This window comes from Protopterus annectens, chromosome 8.part1, assembly GCF_019279795.1.
Source record: "Protopterus annectens isolate FY-2018-M chromosome 8.part1, PAN1.0, whole genome shotgun sequence".
Classification (NCBI taxonomy): Eukaryota; Metazoa; Chordata; order Ceratodontiformes; family Protopteridae; genus Protopterus; species Protopterus annectens.
In genome coordinates, this window is record NC_056742.1 from 313,705,656 (window position 1) to 313,727,159 (window position 21,504).

At 36.6% G+C, this 21,504-nt stretch overlaps 1 protein-coding gene across 1 annotated transcript in view; it reads right to left on the bottom strand.

Annotated features, from left to right (window-relative positions):
* The window catches only part of GLG1 (golgi glycoprotein 1), a 3,171,999-nt gene extending 3,162,536 nt beyond the window's left edge, over positions 1-9,463 (bottom strand). Inside the window, exon 1 of the mRNA XM_044081599.1 lies at positions 9,131-9,463. Coding sequence (XP_043937534.1) covers positions 9,131-9,415 — 285 coding nt within the window. The 5' untranslated portion in view covers positions 9,416-9,463. The remainder of the gene's footprint in view (positions 1-9,130) is intronic.
* Positions 9,464-21,504: the final 12,041 nt, after the last annotated feature.

Genomic DNA, 21,504 nt, shown 5'->3' on the forward strand with positions numbered 1-21,504 from the left:
GGAGCCGTAATTGACTCTCTGGCTGACATGGACATCCTCCAAAAGGGTCTTACTGAGACGGACACATGGTGTCAAAGTCACGGCCTCAAGCTAAATGCCAAAAAATGCATAGTCATCCCGTTTGGGGAAAAACAAAACACCCATGAATTACCACATAAGTGGCAGCCCCCTTAACACAAGAGAGGTAATAAGAGATCTGGGGACCCAGGTAGATAGTAATCTCTCCTTTGACAACCACATTGCCAAAGTAGTTATGAAATCCTTCTGTGTGGCCCATCCAATTACTAAAGGGTTCGCATCTAGAAATAGAGAGGTTATAGTGCCCCTCTACTCGTCACTCAGAGTACAATGCCCCATTTGGTATGTACCTCACAAGACACTTCCAACAGCTGGAAAGACCACAAAATTACCTCACAGAGAGGATTACTGGCCTCAAACATATGTCCTATGCAGCCCGACTGAAAAAACTCCAGCTGTACTCAGTGGCATATCACTTACTCAGACGTGATCTCTGCCTGACTTACAAAGCCACGTCCAACTCAGAATTGATGACATGCTCCACCTAAAGAAATCCAAGTCACTGCGAGCCACACTCTCTAGTGAGCTAAACCTCGCCACAACAATAAATAGAACATGCTGGAGGAATAGACTCCTGTTAGAGACTCCCCATGCTTTGGAACAAAATTCCAAACTACATTAGGCAGAGCCCCTCACTAACACTCTTGAAGAGTGGATGGGTAACAGAAAATACACCACTGGGATCACTTCATTGGCTCTGCTTGACAGAGGATGTTAATCAATGGGGCGGCGAAAGCCAACACACTCTGGCTAGGCTTTTAAATGCCCTCTGGCAGATAGCCTAGTATCTACCTATGAATCTATAAAGTTGCTGCAGTTTTTAACCAGCCCAGTTTAAGTTTTATATTCCATCAAAAAAGTTTTTGCTGCATACTGATTTCATAACAATGAAAAAACTACAATAAACTGGTAATACTTTATCCCAAACAGATATCACCACGACTTAATATGGTTTTGTCAGGGACAGATTTTGGAAGCTGAGCCATTTCCAAGTCCATGCAGCTTACCCAAAAACCTGGCTAAAACTTTTAACACTGATAGAGGTAGAAACCCTCACAAACCACTTTGAGACAGTAAATTTTAGTGCTTTCTTTCATGTTTATTGCAGTGAACTTCTTCAGAAAAAGAAGAGACTTCCCAAACTCCTCTTTTATACATATAATCCAGGAAATGATGTCATTTAATTAATTTTCCACAATTAAAATTAACCTTATATGCATACCCCCCCTTGTCGGCTTTCATAACCCTAAGGTTACGGTTACTAGCCAACTGTTGTAAAGCTTCAAATTCCTCATCACTTAAATTATTTTGAATGATTTTCATCATTACGGTAATTCCACTGATTTTATTACTACAAATACTAATAGAGGTAGAGCAGGCGGCTCTCTAAATTCCTCTCATTCCACGCAACCGACAGTTGCCAAGGAACAAGTACTTCCTGTAAGTCTGGAAGAAGATACGAACGTAGTTAATGGCGGATTATCGGGTAACAGTGGTGGATGTGAGAGAACGGAAACGTCAATGTTCGAAAACAACATTTGGGGTTACGTTTGTAAAACCACAAACAATCCGTTTGTGGATATAGTAGATATCCCAGTTGGAACTAACGTAAGTAAATTGCCTAATGACAGTTTTTCTTGTAAATGATACATTTATGATTTAGAAAAGCTGGTTTTTAAACACGCGACACTTGTTCTTGAAGTCCACTACTTAAATGAATGCATAAAAGACGAAAAATTGTACCACAGGGGTTAAGGACAGCTAAATTTCCAAACTGTGTAACCCCTGGTGACGAATTGAGCAACCGTTTGATAGAGTTATACAATGAGACGGGAGTTACTATGATGGGGCTGTTAGTGACACATTACGAGAAGGAAATACATAAAATTAGAGAAGAAATTAAATCCTTGGATGATTTAATTAAAAGTTATGATTGTTTTAACAGTCTTTTATCCTTGTACAACAGTGTAGAAGCCAAAGTAAAGACACCGTGCTACCATAATTTCACGGAAACAAAATAAGCTCAAGAGGGACATCAGAGCTTACAATTTGAATCAAGCATACATTTAGCAGTATTGAAAAGGTGAATGATACAAATTAAACTGCTAATAAGACTGACTCTGAACCAAATCTTTTATTACAACAAGAAAAGAGTATTGGAAGTAGTTCTAAAGATCAGATTACACTATTGCTGAAAAAACTAACACTGCTCTTGTGAATGAGATTCTGACTGGACCTAACAAAATCATCACTTCTGCATCTGGTAGTACCTTTGCAGAAGTAGTAAGTCAAAGTAACAATAAATCTAATAGCCCTTTTCGGAAAGAGGGTTACCAACTAAGAAAGACTACCAAATGGTTCAACACAACACAACAGAAGGGAAAGAGAAAAGGAAAAAACAGATAGAAATAACTGATTTTCCTACAAATGAAATGTTTTCTATTAATGTTGTAAATTTGAGTGGTTTTTCATTGCCACATGTGACAAGTGAAGTGTTGAAAAAAGGTTTTTCTTTCATTCCGGCAAATAGGGTTAATTTGGGTAGACTATTAGTGGATTTTAGATTGTATTTGAGAAAGTTAAATCTAAAATACATTATGAATGATGTTGGTAGTAATTACATTGTGAAACACGATTCAATGCCAAGTAGGCCAAGTACATTTAATCCACCTTTATTGAACACATTACAGGTGTTCCAAAACATATGTGAACGACAGTTCAGAGAGGCAAGTTCATTAGGGGCACAAAATAATTTAAGTGATGAGGAATTTGAAGCTTTACAACAGTTGGCTAGTAACCGTAACCTTAGGGTTATGAAAGCCGACAAGGGGGGGGGGGTAAAATCATTATTATGGATCATTCCAATTATGAAAATGCTTTGAATTTACTTTTGAATGATGGAACAAATTATTCTGGAGTGTCACTGGATTCAGTAAAACTTTGTTTTAGAAACATTGATGTAATGTTGTTTGATATGCTTCGTCAGGGTGAGATTAACCAAAAAGATTATGATTTTTTGGTTGTAGAAAATCCAAACGTGGCAAACTTTTTTGGGATTCCAAAAATACAAAATATTGAAGAAGGATCATCATTTAGACCTATTGTATCTGCTAAAAATTCGAAAACAGAAAAGATTTCCATATGGTTGGATCACATTCTTAACCCTATAGCCCAGAGGTCGGAATATTATTCGAGACTCCTGGCATCTGTTAGAAATATTACATAATATGAAAACAACAAGTGAAAAAGCAGTTTTTGCAACTTTAGATGTAAAGAGTCTTTACACTTCTATTAACAAAGAGGAAGGGTTGGAATATATGAGAGAGTATCTCTCTATTAATACCGACCTCCAAGGTGAAAGGGTTAACACAGTTTGTACCCTTATGGAAATAATATTAGAGAACAACATTTTCAAGTTCAATAAGAACTTGTACAAACAAGTCTCTGGAGTGGCCATGGGGTCAAGAGTTGCACCGGCATTTGCCAACATTGTGATGGCCAACTGGGAACAAAATTTTCTGAACACACACTCGAGTTTTCATAAAGTAATATTCTATTGTAGATACATAGATGACTTGTTTTTCATTTGGGAAGGAGAGAAAAGTGAGTTTGTAAGTATGGTGGATGATTTAAACAAGACCACTAATTTTTTAGTGTTTAAAATGGGTGGTTTTGGCACACAGATAAACTTCTTGGATCTTACTCTCAGCAAAGATGGGGTAGATGGTAAGATACAAAGTAAAATCTACAGGAAGTCCTGTTTTGTTAATCAATACTTACATAAAGATAGTCTCCACCCAGAACATGTGAAAAAGGGAGTCATTAAAGGGCAAATAAGACTAAGTAGACTTACATCTGAAGACAAAGTTTATTTAGAAGAATTGGCACTTTTAAGACATATGTTCTTACAAAGAGGTTATGACATCGGTTGGTTAATAAAGTTAGAGAAGGAAGTAACAGGACTTAGAAAAGGGGTGGCTAAGCCTATTTTGGCATCAGAAGATGTCATTGTTGGGGCACCCATTATTGTTAAAGAAGAAGTTGTTACTGCCAGGTATGATTTCCTACGTGCTTTTCCGCTACCCATAACAAATGAAATGTGGTCAATTAAAAGTATAATAGAGAAGAATTGGAATATTATTTTGGGGAATAAGGAACTGGTCACATGTTTAGGTACATCACCTAAGTTTACTTACAAGATGGTCACCAATATCAAATTGATTTTAGAGAGAACAAGCAATTTAGAAGAGACTCAAAGTAGAATGGTTGTCAACAAAAAAGGAACTTATGCTTGCAGTAACTGCAAACAAACAATGTAGGTTTATCAGTAATACTTCCTTTGTAAAAATCAAACATCTTGGTAGAACTCTTTGGGCGTCAAGATACTACAATTGCAATAGTCAATTTGTGGTATATTTGGCAAGCTGTTCTACATGTGAAAGTTATTATATTGGGAAGACCAAAAGAGTATTGAAACGAAGAATATACGAACAAAATCTGGCTATTAAGAAAAAGGATAAAAATAATGCTTTAGCCAGACATGCTTTGGAATGTGTAAACTTCAAAAAGTTCGAATTCTTCATTTTAGAACAGATAGATCAGGGAATGTTTAGTGGTGATTTAAACAACAAATTGGAGCAAAGAGAAGCGTTATGGAAGCTTTTGTTAGGGGCAGACCTATCACCTGGTTTGAACGAGATGGTTAATTTATAATGCTTTTTAAGTGATAGATAAACTTAGTACATAGTAGTAGTAAAACATGTTTTTATGAAAGATGAGTTAAGCTTAAAAGTGTTTTACATCTATTTTCATTCTTTTTTTATATATATTTTTTATGATTTTACTAGTAAGATATGAATTCAATTTATTATTTACAAAATGTGATTAGTGTTTATTAATGTAATTTTTTAATACACGACTAAGATCATGCATTATTGAACACTCATACATAAGAGTATTATTGATGGAAGATGTGAATGTGTTTATGTAGGTGGGCGTATTTGCGCGCACACATACACGCATTTTTCAGGTGTGCAACTGTATGCATGTGAATGCGTGGGAATTCAAGTGAGCACACACACAAACACATTTGAGAGAGATAAAACACATAATTTTTGTTTGAAGTAATATAATATGAATGTAAGATGATGATTAACATTAGATTATATTAATACATAAGTATTTTATACATATATTTACAATTTGATGAATGCATATAAGGTTAATTAATTTTAATTGTGGAAAATTAATTAAATGACATCATTTCCTGGATTATATGTATAAAAGAGGAGTTTGGGAAGTCTCTTCTTTTTCTGAAGAAGTTCACTGCAATAAACGTGAAAGAAAGCGCTAAAAATTACTGTCTCAAAGTGGTTTGTGAGGGTTTCTACCTCTATCAGTTTTCAAGTTAGTTTGGTTCTATTGTTCGTTATTTAAAACTTTTAACACACAACACCCACACTTAAATATTCCTTAACTACAACTGCCCTGCATTCAGACAATATGATTTTAATGTAGAACACCAAAAGCAACACTCTAAGATGTATTAATCTTAGCGATGCAACAGAGATCAATAAAGAAGTCAACTACTTTTAAACCAATTAATCTTCAAAAACTGTTCAATGGAAGCTGCTGTCCACCTCTATGAAACAAATTAACTGAACAAACTTACTACTTAGTACATACAAACTCAGTAGACTTCAATATGTTTTAGCAACTGTGAATATTCCTTTAATAAACCAACCCCACCTTACTAGAATAACTTGCATAACAGAATTTCTTCCTCAAAAACATTACCAATACTTATGGGGGAAATATACACAATACGATTACAAAACTACTTGCTTCAGAAGATCTGATCCATCTTTCTCCAACATCCTTGTGCTTTACCTGTACTTTTAACCCTAAGTTATCTGCACATTCCATTCATGTCAACCCACATCCAGACTCACATTCAAGTATTTTTAAGTTCATTTTGTATATTTTATACTATAAAAGAAAAAAAAAAAAAACTTGTCTCTAACCTTGTCTATTTCATTGATTCTATTGTTAATATTACCCGAGTATTTATACTTTACCTTGGGGCATGAGTTGCGACTAAAACGCGCCACACACCAGCCTACCAACCTGTTAAACAAAAAAACAAAACAAAGAACTTTACCTCATAATGCGATTAATATATTCAGGAATCCCAGGGTAAATTAATCCATAAAAAAGTGTGCCCACAGCTGGATACATACACCATCATACACAATAGTTAAGAAAAGAAAGAGGTTTAACTTCACCACAACCTGTCACCACAGGAGGTTCTCAAGGATCTGTCCAGGGGCAACTCAGTTCTGGTACCCTTCAACTTAAGATGTCAAAAGTGACTCTAGAATCTGACTCAAATATACAGCAGAATGCAAACATTAAAATACTGCCTTAAACACCCACTGATTCCACTCAAACCTTAAACACTTTACATTACACAAAAGTGTTATAATACAAAATGACCACACCTTCAGGTGTAAAAAAAGCAGCATTCTGACATTTTGCACCCCCCAACAGCTTTACAATATATTATATATACACAGACACACAGATTTTATTTATTTAAATTTGTTGACGGGGAGTGTCCGACTGGACGTAGGTCCATTTTCAGCAGAGGCCCGGGGGAGAAAGGCTCCACAGTAAAATAAACAAACAGTAGTTACATTGGATTACATAGATATTAACAATTTAACATAGCAATTACTTACAACATATTTACAGATGAAGAACATAGCACATCACATCAGTAGACAACTAGAATCTTTATCTGTGAAGTACATAACAGACATCAAATGTTACAATGAGAAGTTCCTGCTGTATAATAAGTACTAGGCTTATGAGCATCTGAGCTTGCTATAATCAAGGTAGTTAGTGGAGTGGAAAGAAAGGTGGATGATATTAGAGTGGGAGTTGGAAGGGCATAGCCAGCATGTTTTTAGGTGTCCACTGATAAACATTTAAAAACTAACTTGCATAAAATATTACAATCGTAGCACTTTGATGTGGCTGTCTTTCATACAGCCACTACTACCTGCAAAGCACATGAGGCTGCCCACATAACCCTCAATGAAGCTGGCAGCCATGACAATGAATTAAACACCGCTTTACAGGGCTTTATCAGAATAATATACTTTATTTTTTCAACCTACCCACAACACTCCACCTACTGCAACTGGATTAAGTGCCAATTAAAAAGTTTCAAGATTTGTGTTACAAAAACTTTAGCAATTCTCCGTTCTCATCCTATCTTCTCAGGGAAACCCAACACTGGCTAACAGTGCATTAACGGGGCCCTTGGTCTCAACGTTAGGGACAGGAAAGTGTTTCCACACTCTTGCCCACCCCCCACCTCTGAATGGCAGGGTAAATTTACTCAACACCCTCTCCTAAGTAAATTTACACTACTCTTATGAATAGGCAAATAGACAGTACAGTCCCCAGATGGTGATTTGGGCAACACTCCAATGTACACAATGTCAAAAAAAAAAAAAAAAAAAAAATTGTAGCCAACAACAACAAGCTAATTTTACATTAGTGTTTTTTTTTCCTGTAGATAAGGTTTCAACTTTTATTCATCCCCAAATAAAAATGTTCAGCATTTTTTAGACTGACATTTATCTCCATCTTTTAACAGGACATTTCCATACTTGGAAATCAGGGGTTCTACTCAGAAGATACACTGTTATAAACAACTACATTTTTAACAACTTAAAAAGCTTCAAATTTACATCACAGTACTTACAAAACCTCATAAAACAAGTCTACAAAACAAGTTGTGTGTGTGAATGCACTGCAAAAACATAACTGAACTTCCTTAAATTTTACTACAATACAAGAGAATGCAAAAAGACAATTGAAAAGTGCATGTTGGGATAAACTCTTACTGACTTGGCAGTTTGTAAGAACCACATGTGCATAACACAAGTTTAACGCACATTCCCAAAATGTATTACTCAAACGACTGTATGCAATGAAAACAGTTTGCAACATTTTACAAAAGGATTCTGAAGGGAAGACCTCAGAACCTCTTTGGAGTAAGAATTACAGGGACTTAGCTCACCAGTAAAACCCATTTACTAAAAAAGTAAGAATAAAAAATAAGAATTTAAATAAAACAGCCTTCTAAAAGAATAAAAATATAATTTGTACAAAGCCACACACATCAAAACTGGTGACTACAAAACTACTTAAATGTCACCCCTCTCATCATTACACTTCTATTTCTGTAGGTTTAAAACATTCAGATATATACACATCTTCCAAACTTACCATAACACGTTTATAGCAAATACTGAGGCTTACCTGTCAGGTGCATTAACCCAACGTAAAACTTACACCAAATTTGCGAGAGATTTTTAAGCAAGAAAACTTTTAAACAAGACACCAGTATGCGCCAACTCATAATAACATCCACACTTCTATTTGCCAAAGATGCACTTCCTACTAATACAAAAAGCAACTTAGAATAAATGCATCCTAAAACTGCTAATCAGCATAGCGAAAATCCAGTATCCAAACAACCCCTACACCGTATGCGAACTAATTATATGCACTGCTTAAAACGAGTATATAAAAACTGACAGCGCACAAACGTAAGACACAGGACAAAATAACAACGCTACGGGAACAATCAGGACACGGGTATGCATTACAAACGCGGCTAAAAACATACAAAGTCGCTTACACATAAACGCTAGACTGAATCATCTTATTAATCTTTAACCAAATTTAAACAGTCTCGCTACCTTCTATCCATTTACCACATAGCATTCCAAAGCAGACAGCTAAATTACCAAAACGTAAAATGCCTCAAAGTTAAAGCTTCGAAGAAAATATGAACACACGCCAAACCTTAACTTCTCTCAGTAGCAATACATTCATAGTTCCATTTCAACCGGGGTCCTCCAGGTACCCATTAGACAGTTTTATCATATTTCGTTTGCCGTTACAACTGTGTAGCACTTAACGTACACACAACAATAAAATCAAAGCGCTCCAATGACTTTTAACAAATACGTGCCTCTTTGATATCCTGCAAACACTCCAGAACAGCCAGGTTGTTGCTCCAGGTGTGTTTCGGGCAGATGCGGATCACGTCCTCCCGGCAGGCCTCCTCATCTGCCAGTTTCCAAGTAGAAGGACGACGGGCAGGCAAGGCAGGGTCCATTCGATTTACTTTCCCTACATCCATCTCACTATGCAAAGGAGAGTTATCTGACTCAGGCAATGCAAGCATCCCACAATCAAAAATTAACAGCAAAATAGTTAACAACAGCAACACCGGAACACGTCCACACGGAGCCATCTTGGCCAAAGCAAACTGACGCAAGATGACGTCAAGTCGTACTTCTCAGCATCCGACTACAAACGTCAACGTGTGTGGAAAGTAGGCGGGTTAAGAAAAGCCATCCTTGTAAGAGTTAAGGAGGTATTTGTTAAACATTTATGTTAGGGATAAGTTTTATGTTTGAAAAAATTGGATAACAAAAAAGAAAAGCCAACAGTATCAACGGTTAAAGGACGAAGCAGTTTTTTTTTCAATCAAGAGTACTGATTTAAAAAGTTTACTGGATAGAAAGATTTATATTTGCATATAAAGAGTACTGATTGTATGTCTATTCATGGTACGTGTGCCAGGTCCCCGCAGAAGCGGTTTTTTCCTGATACATGACAGCAGAATATTAGCATAAGGTATGTTCTGTTAATGCCATTGTCATTTGTAAAGGAGTTGGAAGAATAAGTAGCAGTATCGCATCCATACTTCGCAATAGATCAGGGACAGCTCCAGAAATAAGGGAAAGGATCCTTTTAAAGTATTAGTGCTATTAACCTAAGATAAAGACAGAAAAAGAGAATGTGAATTAAATACTGTCATACTCTAAAGTAAAAGTGCCTCGCACTTAGTTCTGCGCAGCTTTGGGTGTGCCGTCGGTGATTGACACGCTGTCACGTCATGTAAACTGCTAAATATTCACGGACACAACGAACTCCATCCCCGTAGAAATTATTACTTTTTCAGGGGGGCAAGCCCCCTCTGCACCCCCCCCCCCCCCCCGTGTGAGGGGTGCTGCCCCCCACACCTCTCCTTCTTTTCAGATTCGGATGCCTTAAGGCCAGGTGACCAGTTCAGCATTGAACAAGTGCTGTGCAACAGTGCTGCTAGCATCATCGGGAAACATTTCCATCCGTTAAAATGTAACGGTATCGTTTAGAGAAACAGTTTGGTTGTGTGAACTCTGTCCAATTGACTGACTGAAATGTGATGTACAGCACGCATTTTAGTTTTATGTCCCTAATAAAACATTTCATTTTTTGGTACTGAATGTCTACAATAAAACATTGGGTTACTTAAGTTTCGGCAGAGATGCTAAATATTAATTACATTGCATTCCGCACATTGTTGAATAATCATGCTGCTGCTGCCTCCACAGGGCTGGAGGCGTGTGGGGGGGGGGGGGATTTGCTACTGCACATCCTGCGAGGTACTACACTTAATAGATTACCATACACCCAGATCATATAGAAACGATAGGAGTTAACACACAGTGTTACCACCTGTCCCACTTTGCGAGGGAGGGTCCCTCTTTCTTTGGGCAGTTGTGTCCTGCAAAAATAAATTAACAAAAATCGCAAATGTCCTGAGGTTTTCTTTAATAGTTGTACTGAACAGTTTTTTTTTTTTATCTGAAGCGCCTACATGCTATATGAAATAGCATAAGCCACTCAAATGCTACAAGAATAAACTTTCAAAAAAAGTGAAGTTCTATTCTTTGTACTGGTCATGGGTATGTTTTGTCCTGAAAAATCTGACATTTCTACAAAAAATGTCCCACTTTGGGCATTTGAAAAGGTGGCAACTCTATTAAAACACTCACTGACTAAAGACTTTTGACTTGTCAGTCCACCTGCCACATATTTTTGGGATGTGGCAGGAAACCGGAATGCCCAAAGAGAAACTCCCACAACCACAGAGTTATGGAAACTCCGCATAGAATTCATCCCAGAAGAAAATCAAACTTCTAAAGTGATATGACCATATACACACGCACATATATATAATACATATATATATATATATATATATATATATATATTTATATATATATATATATATATATTATATTTATATATATATATTTATATATATATATATATATATATATCTATATTTGTATATGTGTGTGTGTATATATATATATATATATATATATATACACAGACACACACACGTGTGCATGTATGTATATATATATATATATATATGTATATGTTTGTGTGTGTATATATATATATATATACACACACACACACACACGCACAAGCAAGTGTGTGTATGTATACATATGTGTGTGTGTGTGTATAAAATATATGTATGTAGCCTAAGTTGAGTGGCTGCAGTGGTACAGCACTTGTTGTCGCCTCTCAGCAAGAGGTTCTCCAGTTTGATTCTCGGCTGAGGTGCCTTCTGTGCGGAGTCTGCATGTGCTCCCTGCGGTCGCGTGAGTTTCTTCTTGGTGCTTCGGTTTCTTCCCACATTCTAAAGACATGCAATAAGTGGACTGGACACTAAACTGGTTGTGGCTGCGCATGCGTGTGCGAATGAATGGTATGGGTGAACAACTGTGGCATTGCTAGCCACCCGGCATTGTAAATCTTGGCTTGAGATGATTGTCACTTTTGAAATGACACCCTGATCCCATGTGCAACATGGGAAAAAGGGGTTAAGGATGGATGGGTGGATGGATGTACCCTAAGTACCCACAAAGTGTTAAGGGATCTGGGATCACACATTGACTGCAACCTTAACTTTGACCATCATGTGTCTACTGTAGTAAGAAAGGTTTTCTACATAGCACACTTGATTAATAAAGACATCACCTTGAGAGCAAAGGAGGTTATAACCTCTCTATACACAGCACTAATCCAGCCCATAATTGAGTATAATGCCCCATTCGGCATGTACTGTATAAAACACCTGCAGCAACTGGAGAGACCTCAGAGGTTTCTAACAAAGAAGATCAAGGGACTCCAGCACGTTCTTTACACAAACTAACTAAAGTCCCTGTCACTATACTCTGTATCATATAGACTTCTTCGGGGAGACTTATGCCTGGTTTACAGAGCAATTTCAGACCCAAACCTAATGAAATTGCTGCATATCTGTAAATCAGAAGGGACTATAGGTACCCGTTCCAGGGACCTAAATGCGGCCTGCTGGAGGGACAGATATGTCTCCCAGCAACCGCCAAATCTTTGCAATAGACTACCAATTCATGTGAACGAGAGTATTTCTATGACATATATTTATTTATTTATTTTATTTTACATTTGTTAACTGGGAGAGTCCGACTGGATACATGTCCATTTTCAGCGGAGGCCCGGGGAGAAAAGCTCCAAGTACATAACAGACATATGAACATTGTTAATGCAAAAAAAGGAAGATAGTTGAGTTCTAAATACAATATAAAGATACATCACATCTTGGGAAAAAAAAACAACAGCAGCATATAAAAAAAGCATAGGTCAGTTACAAAGGCGAGGCGCCTTGTTAAAAAGCGGTTAAGGATAGTGAGGTAAGAGAAGGGTAAATGATAGTGGTTAATAAGGTTTGGAACAGGGACATTGCCAGAGAGTATTGAGATGGGGTTTAAGCTTTTTTTTGAATTGTAGGAGTGAGGGTTCTGAGGTGAGCATGGTCGGTAGGGAGTTCCACATTTTACCTACAAAGTTTGAGAATAGAGAATCCCCAGCAGAATTATTGGCTTTGGTAGTTTGAGCTAAGATCTTATTGGAGGAGCGTAAAGATTGCAGGTTAATATAGGGGTGAATGATGTTTTTCAGAGCTGGTGTTTTCTCTGGGTTATACAGTATCTGGTGAGCCGTTTTGAGTTGGTTGAAATGGAGTTGGCTGGAAAACTCTAACCACCCTAGTTGCTTCAAGTTAGTGCAGTGGTGCGTTCTAAAGGTGGAATTTGTGGCAAATCTAGCTATGTGATTGTAACAAGAAGCAAGTTTGTTAAGGGTTGTCTTGTTTAGGTTTGTAAAGAGGGGAGGCATAGAAAAGAGTTGATAGTAGGTGTGTGCTGGCAATTGTAATTTTAGCGTGAGGAATGAGAAAGTGTTTTACTTTATAGAGAGAGCCAAGCTTTTTATTGACGGTTTTGATGGTAAGATTGAAATGGGTGTCAAATTTAAGGGAGTTATCAATGGTAACACCTAATAGCTTTGTGTGAGCTTCTGGTGATATAGTGATTCCATTGGAGGATGTAATAGAGAAGGTGGGGAAGAGTCTTGTTAGTGGGTGAGAAAGTAAGTAGTTTTGTTTTGTTGGGGTTGAGAACTAGTTGTCGACTTGAGAACCATTTTTCTATTAGGTTGAAGGTGTCTTGGGTTGAAGCAGTGAGGTCTGCCAGGTTGGAGGCAGTGCTGATGATAGTCGAATCATCTGCATATTGAATGCATGTGGCATGGGGGTGATTGTGGGCAGGTCATTAACAAAGATGGTGAAGAGAAGAGGGCCAAGAATAGATCCTTGGGGAACTCCAAGTGTAACAGGTAGGCATGTAGATAATTTGTCCTGCCATAGAACAGCCTGTTGCCTATTGGACAGGTAGGATTGGAACCATTTCAGCGTGGAATTGCTAAGTGATAGTTTTTTTAATGTATGGAGGAGTTGAATGTGGTTCACCATATCAAAGGCCTTGGAGAGGTCTAAGAAAAGAGCAGATGATAGTTTATTATTGCTTCTGAAGTTATTGATGGTATTAGAAAAGGATAGTAGGGCTGATGTGGTACTGTGATTTGGCCTGAAGCCATGTTGGGAGTTAGCTAGAATTTTATTTTTGGTGAGGTGTTCCATCAGTTGTTTGTGGACACACTTTTCCATAATTTTGGCCAGGGGTGAGAGTATAGCTATGGGTCTGTAGTTGGTTAGCTCTAGTGAGCTACCACCTTTATGGAGAGGAATAATGTGGGACATTTTCCATATGGAGGGGATGAAGGCTTCTGACAAGGTACGGTTTATGATTATGGAGACAGGATAGGAAATGGCCTCAGCTGCTTTTTGCAGAAACTCAGCTGGGAGAAGGTCAGCTGCTAGCTTAGTGGGTTTTAGTTTTTTAAGAAGAGATGTTATAAAGGATATGGGTACTGGATCGAAGGTAAATAGATGATCTGATGTAGTTGTAGTTCAAGAGGAACCTGGATGAGTGGGTGAGAGACCATAAATTCTTACTGGGGATAGACCCACAACCCTTCTGGACATGGGCAGTCATTACTAAATGCAATCCTAGGTATTGACTAACATATCTATGGTATTACATTGGGTTGAAACAGCTAGTCTTGAAATGACCTAGCCTAGTAAACTCCTATGATCATAAGTGTACATTTGTATATATATATATTTATTTATTTTACATTTGTTAACCGGGCTAGTCTAACTGGATATATTTCCATTTTCAGTAGAGGCCCGGGGAGAAAAGCTCCACATAGAGATAAACAAGGTTACATAGTATGCAAAAATGAGCTGAAATAAAAAGGAGGTGGGAAAAGACAAATATACAGGATAACATCATAGGATTCAACATTCACATAACATCATAGGATTCATCATTCACACACAAAAAAAATAAAAAATGGAAACTTATTTTACATTATTTTATAAAAAGAAAGTAAAAGAGAAAAAATATTCAAAATGAAAAGAGTGAGTAGATCAGTTAAATGTATACTGTCAGTAAAAAGAAATGAACCTAAAGGAGGAGAAGGATAATAGAGAGGTAGCTCTTATAAAGTGATGGTAGTAAAGCTTGGACATAAAAAGAAGGAAGAGGGAGAGGGAGGAGTAGAGGAAAATTGTGGGAGATTTAGTCGGGGTTACTGCAGGGACATAACCAGTGATTTTTAAGGTAAGTTCTAAGTTTTTGTTTGAACAGAACAGGAGTTGGAATAGAAGTAAGTTCAGTAGGAAGTTGATTCCAGTGTTTACCAATGGCATTAGAGAAAAGGGAGTCACCAGCAAGGTTGTTGGATTTAGTTAAAGTTACTAGGAGTTTGCTAGAGGAGCGAAGTGAGTTCAGGTTAGAGTAAGGGGTAAAAAGTTTGGAAAGTGCAGGAGTGTTATTAGGTTGATAGAAAGCTCTTTGGACAAAGGAAAGTTGGGAAAGAAGCAACATATTTTCTAATTCCAGCCAGTGAAGTTGCTGAAGGTTCAGACAGTGGTGAGTTCTGAATTGATTGCCAGTCACAAATCTAGCAATACTATTATATGTGTTAGCCAGTTTAGAGAGATTGTTTTTCTTCAGGTTAGTTTAAATTGGTGAGGCATAGAGAAGAGTTGAAATAAGGTGAGAGTGGGCAAGAGTAGCTTTGGCTGTCGGGGTTAAGAATGTTCTAATTCTGTAAAGGGAGCCCAATTTTCTGTTTACAGTTTTAATGGTATTATTGATGTGACAATCATAGGTAAGGCTGTTGTCAATCATGACACCTAGCAGTTTGGTAGTGGAGTCAGCTGATATGAGGGTGCCATTAATAGATGAGATAGAGAAATCTAATGTGGAGGACCTAGTAGTAGGTTTAAAGAGGAGGAGTTTTGTTTTTTTAGCATTTAAAAGTAGGCAGCGTTTTAAGAACCATGCTTCTACTGTGTGGAATACATTTTGAGTAATAGTTTGAAGCTCTGGAATGGTTTTAGCTGAGCAAATAAGAGTGGAGTCATCAGCATATTGTATGCATGTAGCTTGGGGAATAGCTGCTTGTAGGTCATTTATAAAAAGGGAGAATAGGAGAGGTCCAAGAATAGAGCCTTGTGGGACACCAAGAGAAATTGGGAGGAGAGAGGAGAGTTTGTTATCCCAGAGGACTGCCTGTTTCCTGTTAGTGAGATAGGAAGTAAACCATAGGATAGCCTTTGGTTCTAAAGCAAGAGATTCTAGGATTTTTATGAGGAGGGGGTGGTTAACCATGTCAAAGGCTTTGGACAGGTCAATAAAGAGTGCAGAAGAAAGAATATTATTATTGCGGTTTGTGTTTATGAAGTCAGTAAAGGAAAGGAGAGCAGTGGTATATGTATGTGCGCACACTTACATAAAACACTTTTATTAAATTATCACTTAAAACATAAGCACAAATACATTAATAGAAGAGAAAACAAACAATATTATTTTTTTTTGTAATTATACACATTGTAAATTACGTTTTCTTTCTTTTCAACTGTCTTTCAGTACAACTTTGCAGAAGTTGCTCAATTCCTGCCTTCCGTTAAACCTTGCTCCTCCTTCTCAAAATTATTCTGAATGCATTGTTCATACAAATTCCGATTGTTTCTATGTAAGTTTCTCCTTCAGTTTTTTAAAGATCCCTCTTCCAGTTCTTTTACAATATGCAACAGTTCAAATACAGTTGGTTTAGATTTTGATTTCTTTTTTTTAGTAATTCTTTTTTTGACAGCCAACAGAATTATGATACCCTGATGTCTGGTTTTGACACATATTGTTGTCCTTTTCCTTGTAAAATGTTTAGGAAATTCAAATCCTGTATCCCAGCTCAAAAATCATTTTGTTATTTACAGCCACTTGCTCCCCCACTATTTCTGACAGTGTACACTATAGGGAATTTTTAAAATCTGCCAATTTGTTACACTCCCAAAAACACGTTCCCAGTTACTCTTTCTTCCCCGTCACACCTCTAACATTTGCTATCTACCTGACAAAAAAATTCTTTGTCTGCTTGGGATATAAAAATATTTATGGTAACACTTGCAAGCAAAAATCCTAAACCTTCTGAACTTTGTTGCTTACATAGGAATCATACATATTTTGGTTTTGACACATATTTTTTCCTGTTCCTCATAAAATGTTTCATTTTCTGGTCAACCACTGAGGATTACAGTTGGTGAATAATGCCAGACAGAGTATCGTACTTCTTTGTATTCAGAAAATTCATTTTGATGCAAACCCCATTCACTCCATTAACTCATTAAAATAAATACTTAAAAATTGTCCTTGGTTCTGAACCGTTGTTCCTCTATAATGTTTTGCTTTGCCCAGAATTTTTCAGCAAAGAACAGTTGTCCATGAGTGTTTCTGTTTACCCTAACAATCTACTTCTGTAACCTACTTGCGAAATAATCCCTGTGGCTGAAACCAGCTCTTCATAGAGCAGCTACTGGAGTTAGATGCAATTCAATAAGTATGAATAGATGAAAAGGTGGCTGGCATCACCCCCCCACACACACACATACATAGATATACACACATACACACACACATGCACACAGCTCATTCTATAGAGGAGGGGTTTAAAGGGGGCACTAGCTCTTTACAAATGGAAAACAAGAGTTTGCCATCTCTGACTGTATGTGTCTGAAAGCAAGAACACTTTATTATTATTCACAATGACAGAAGCCTGGCTTAAATCTTATTCAAAAGATTAAGAAATATTGCCTTGTGGGTATGACATTGTCAGTAATGATCATACTACTAAAAGAACTGGAGATATAGCCATTGTATAGTCAAGTCTTTATCCTTGCTGTGTACCACCCATAGACATTATTGGTATTGAAGTCCTAGAGGCCACTAAATAAAATTAAAATCTACGGGCATAGCAACACTGTATACATCTTCCACTGCAGACAAATCAGCTTCTGAAGTTGTACTATCATGGATAACTAGAAATATTACTTGAAACAATAATCCTTGGTAGCGATAAAATTGATTGGCCCACCTGCACTTACAGAACTATTCACCCTGTTATTAATCTGTATAGATTGACACAGCCAATACATATGACCAAAAGCACAGATAAATTCAGTACAAAATAAAGCATTTTGGACTGGATACTAACAAATAGACCTTGACAAAACTTCCCATGTAGAAATTAGGCCTGCTATGATTAATGATCATAACCCATTTTTTTTTTGTTTGTTTTCTGGCAACATACATTCTGGAAAAAATTCATAAAAGCACCTAATATAAAATTGTCAGAAATACAGTCAGATTCAATAAGGAAACCTTTGTCCTTAAGCACAGCAACTAGGAACCATTAAATGTCTGTATTTTGATGATGCAGTAACTTACTTCAACAAACCATCTTCTCCATATTAAACTACATAATACCTCAACACAGGAGAAAAATCAAATTCTGCACTGTGGCTTGCACCAAATGTAAAAAGCTAATGCATAACAGATAAATCATGGAAACATTGGCATTTAGAAAAAAAATCTGCAATTATATCAGGATTTAAGAAACCTAAATAAGAATTTCATCCTAATGGCTAAGCAAAGCTGCTATTCTAATCTACAGGAAAACCACTGTAAAACTCTAAAACAATTTTGTGTGACAGCCAACTTGTACAACCTGGTCAAAAACCATGACTTTGCCGTTTCACTGATGAAATAGACTATAACATAGCATGCAGGTTTAACTCATACTACATAAATATTGCTAACTCTCTCAGTGAGTCCAGTGCACACAACACATCAGTAATGTACATAGGCTCTGACACTACCACCTTCTCACTTACCACAATTCCTCCCACCATGATAAAAAAAAAAGCTCATTGAAACATTTAACCTCATCTTTCTCAGAGCTGATAATCTCTCAATATATCTCAAAATAGCTATATATGCTAGTGCATACCCACAGAAAGGAATAGTCCCTATACCCTCAAAATTATTCCCTTACATAAAGGAGGCAAATTACTTGAACTAGCAAATTGCAGATGTCTAGCCATCATGTTCCCTCTATCTACAATACTTAAAATGTGTTCACATATATAGCTGATCAACTAACTAAAAGAGAGCAAGTTACTTTCCACAATACAACATGGATTAATGCCAGGTCATACTAAAGAAACAGAATTACTAACTTTCATAAACTATATTTTGATTAACAAAATCAAAGTAAGATGGTTGCATCCCTGTTTTTAGACCTGCCAAAAGTGTTTGATACAATTTCACATCCCATGCTATTACTTAGACTCAAGAATCTAGGCTTCACAAACATTCGATCCTTTAGTTTAAAAGTTACATCAGCCACCAAATACAGTGTGTATGCTGGGCTGATAAGTTGCCATCTTCACAACAAATAACATTAGGTATGCCCCAAGGTTCAATATTAGGACCTTTACTCTTAAATATATTTATAAATAAAATATATACAGTATCTCACCCAAAAAATGTAATCCAATACGTAGATGAGTTAACGCTGATGTGTGCTGCCTCTTCAGTCAAACAGATCAAAGATAACTTGTGTCATTCCTTTGCAAAAAAAGAAACTACACTAATGGTATTGTTACCTCCTACCCAGCAATCAAATGTGACTTAACAGTATTATTAGTCAGTAAAGCTAGAAATGAGTTAACGCAAACTACAAAACTAATAAGAATAATAATAAATCAGATATTAAGATTCAATCAGAACATCCAACTTGCACTTCAAAAAGCTAACCTGAGTTCTCTATAAAGTGAAACCATTCCAAACATAATGTGCTCATATGCTCAGACGTGTCTACTCCCTAGTCTCCTGTATGCCCCTTCATTTTAACTAACCTACAATACTCTCAGCTAACTAAGCTGGAGAATCTTATAATAAAATTGCAAGGTTTACAAATAGCCATATTAACCGAACACATCATTGTATGGCACTTCTCTCCATTAACTGTTTAGAGTATCTAATCCATAAGACATTTTACATATTAAGACCACCCTCTATACCCCAGACAGATGACCCGCCACCAGTAAGTTATTAAACTACTAAACACCCTCCAGAGAACTATAATCACCAGACCAACCCATACTACCCTCTTACAAATCTAAATATCATAATGGTAACTAATACTCTGTTTATGTTGTTAAACTGTGGAACTCTATTTTGGCAGATATCAGAAATATCTCATGTTATCAGAAAATTTAAAATCTTTTTGAAAATGTGCCACTCAAACAAACAGTCATACACTTGTAATAAACCCATTATTAAGCCTCTTTCTTTTGCTAATTGCATTTATAATTTACAATCTCAGTGATACTACCCTTGTGCCAACCCAATATTAACTTCTCACCTCTTATAGTCAAATCAAACAAATATCACTACATTTTCACTCTTTTAGTACAGCAATATTCTGATTATGGCTCTCAGGTGAATTTAACTGTTTTGATAAAATATGCATAAGCATTATCTACTATCTGTGTACTAATATTATCAGGGAGCATGTACATACACTGTAAAATAATGCTAAATGTTCTGTTGATGAATGAGAGTTTTTTATTTACTTTATATATTATCCTTTATAAATGAGCATGAGCTTAATGTGCTAAGTACTATACAATGTATGTAACATGGCCATCACCTGTTAGTTAAAATTTATATAATCTTGAAAGTTTTTGTATATTTTTATTGTTAGCTCATTCAAATGCATGTAATGTGGAACGTTTCTCCTCAGCCTTCCATTAGAAAGGGCTTTACCCAAAAGGACTTTCATAGCAAACAAGGACAAATAAATTACTTAATAAAAGTCACACAACTGGTATGACAATCCTAAAAATTAGGTTGTATAATGTAAGTATTGCAAAAGTATGCCACAATTCCTAATTAGAGTTTTAGAACTTTTTTCCTTCAGAAGATGCATACTAATTTGCACTCTTATTCTGTTAGCTTTTCAGGTTATTAGCACTAACTGTATATATCCTGAAAAAAAAGATGTAACTATGCTTGTATTTCATGTGAAAAATTTGTTCTTTTCTATAAATACTGCAAACTATGTGATACTATTTTCAAACTGTTGAAAGAACTCTCACTTACCTGAATATAGACCCTACTTTGTTTCCCTCTCCACTCCTTCTACTACTCATTCTTCCACACCATCGCAAAATCACAATACCATTATCAAACCCCTCCCCCACCCACATTCCACAAACTGATAATACCCCAATCCCTCACATACCATTCGTACCCACTTCCTCATTTTACTATCAAACCCAATCACCTCTCCCTAAACTCCCTTCACATACCCCATGTAATACTATACACATTTACAAATGGACCCACCCACTTCTGAATATGAATGCCCATATATCTTATAAAAATTCACTCCAGTCTTATTTCTGCTACTGATATAATCTAATACTGACCCTTACCCAGGACCCTCAACTGATGATATCCCTAGAGCAAACCTCCATCAAACATCTCCTGCATCCTACTGTACAATCACAGTATAAAAACAATTTCAAACAAATCAGCTTATTCCTTCCTTAATAACCATAATCCCGACACAACTTCTATCACTTAATCCTGATCCAAAAGTAAACACCAAAATAATAAACATTTTTTCCAGGATTTTTATTCTAATGGGCACCAGAAAAAACTAATTACTGGAAAATGGAAATAAAAATGTAAACCAACT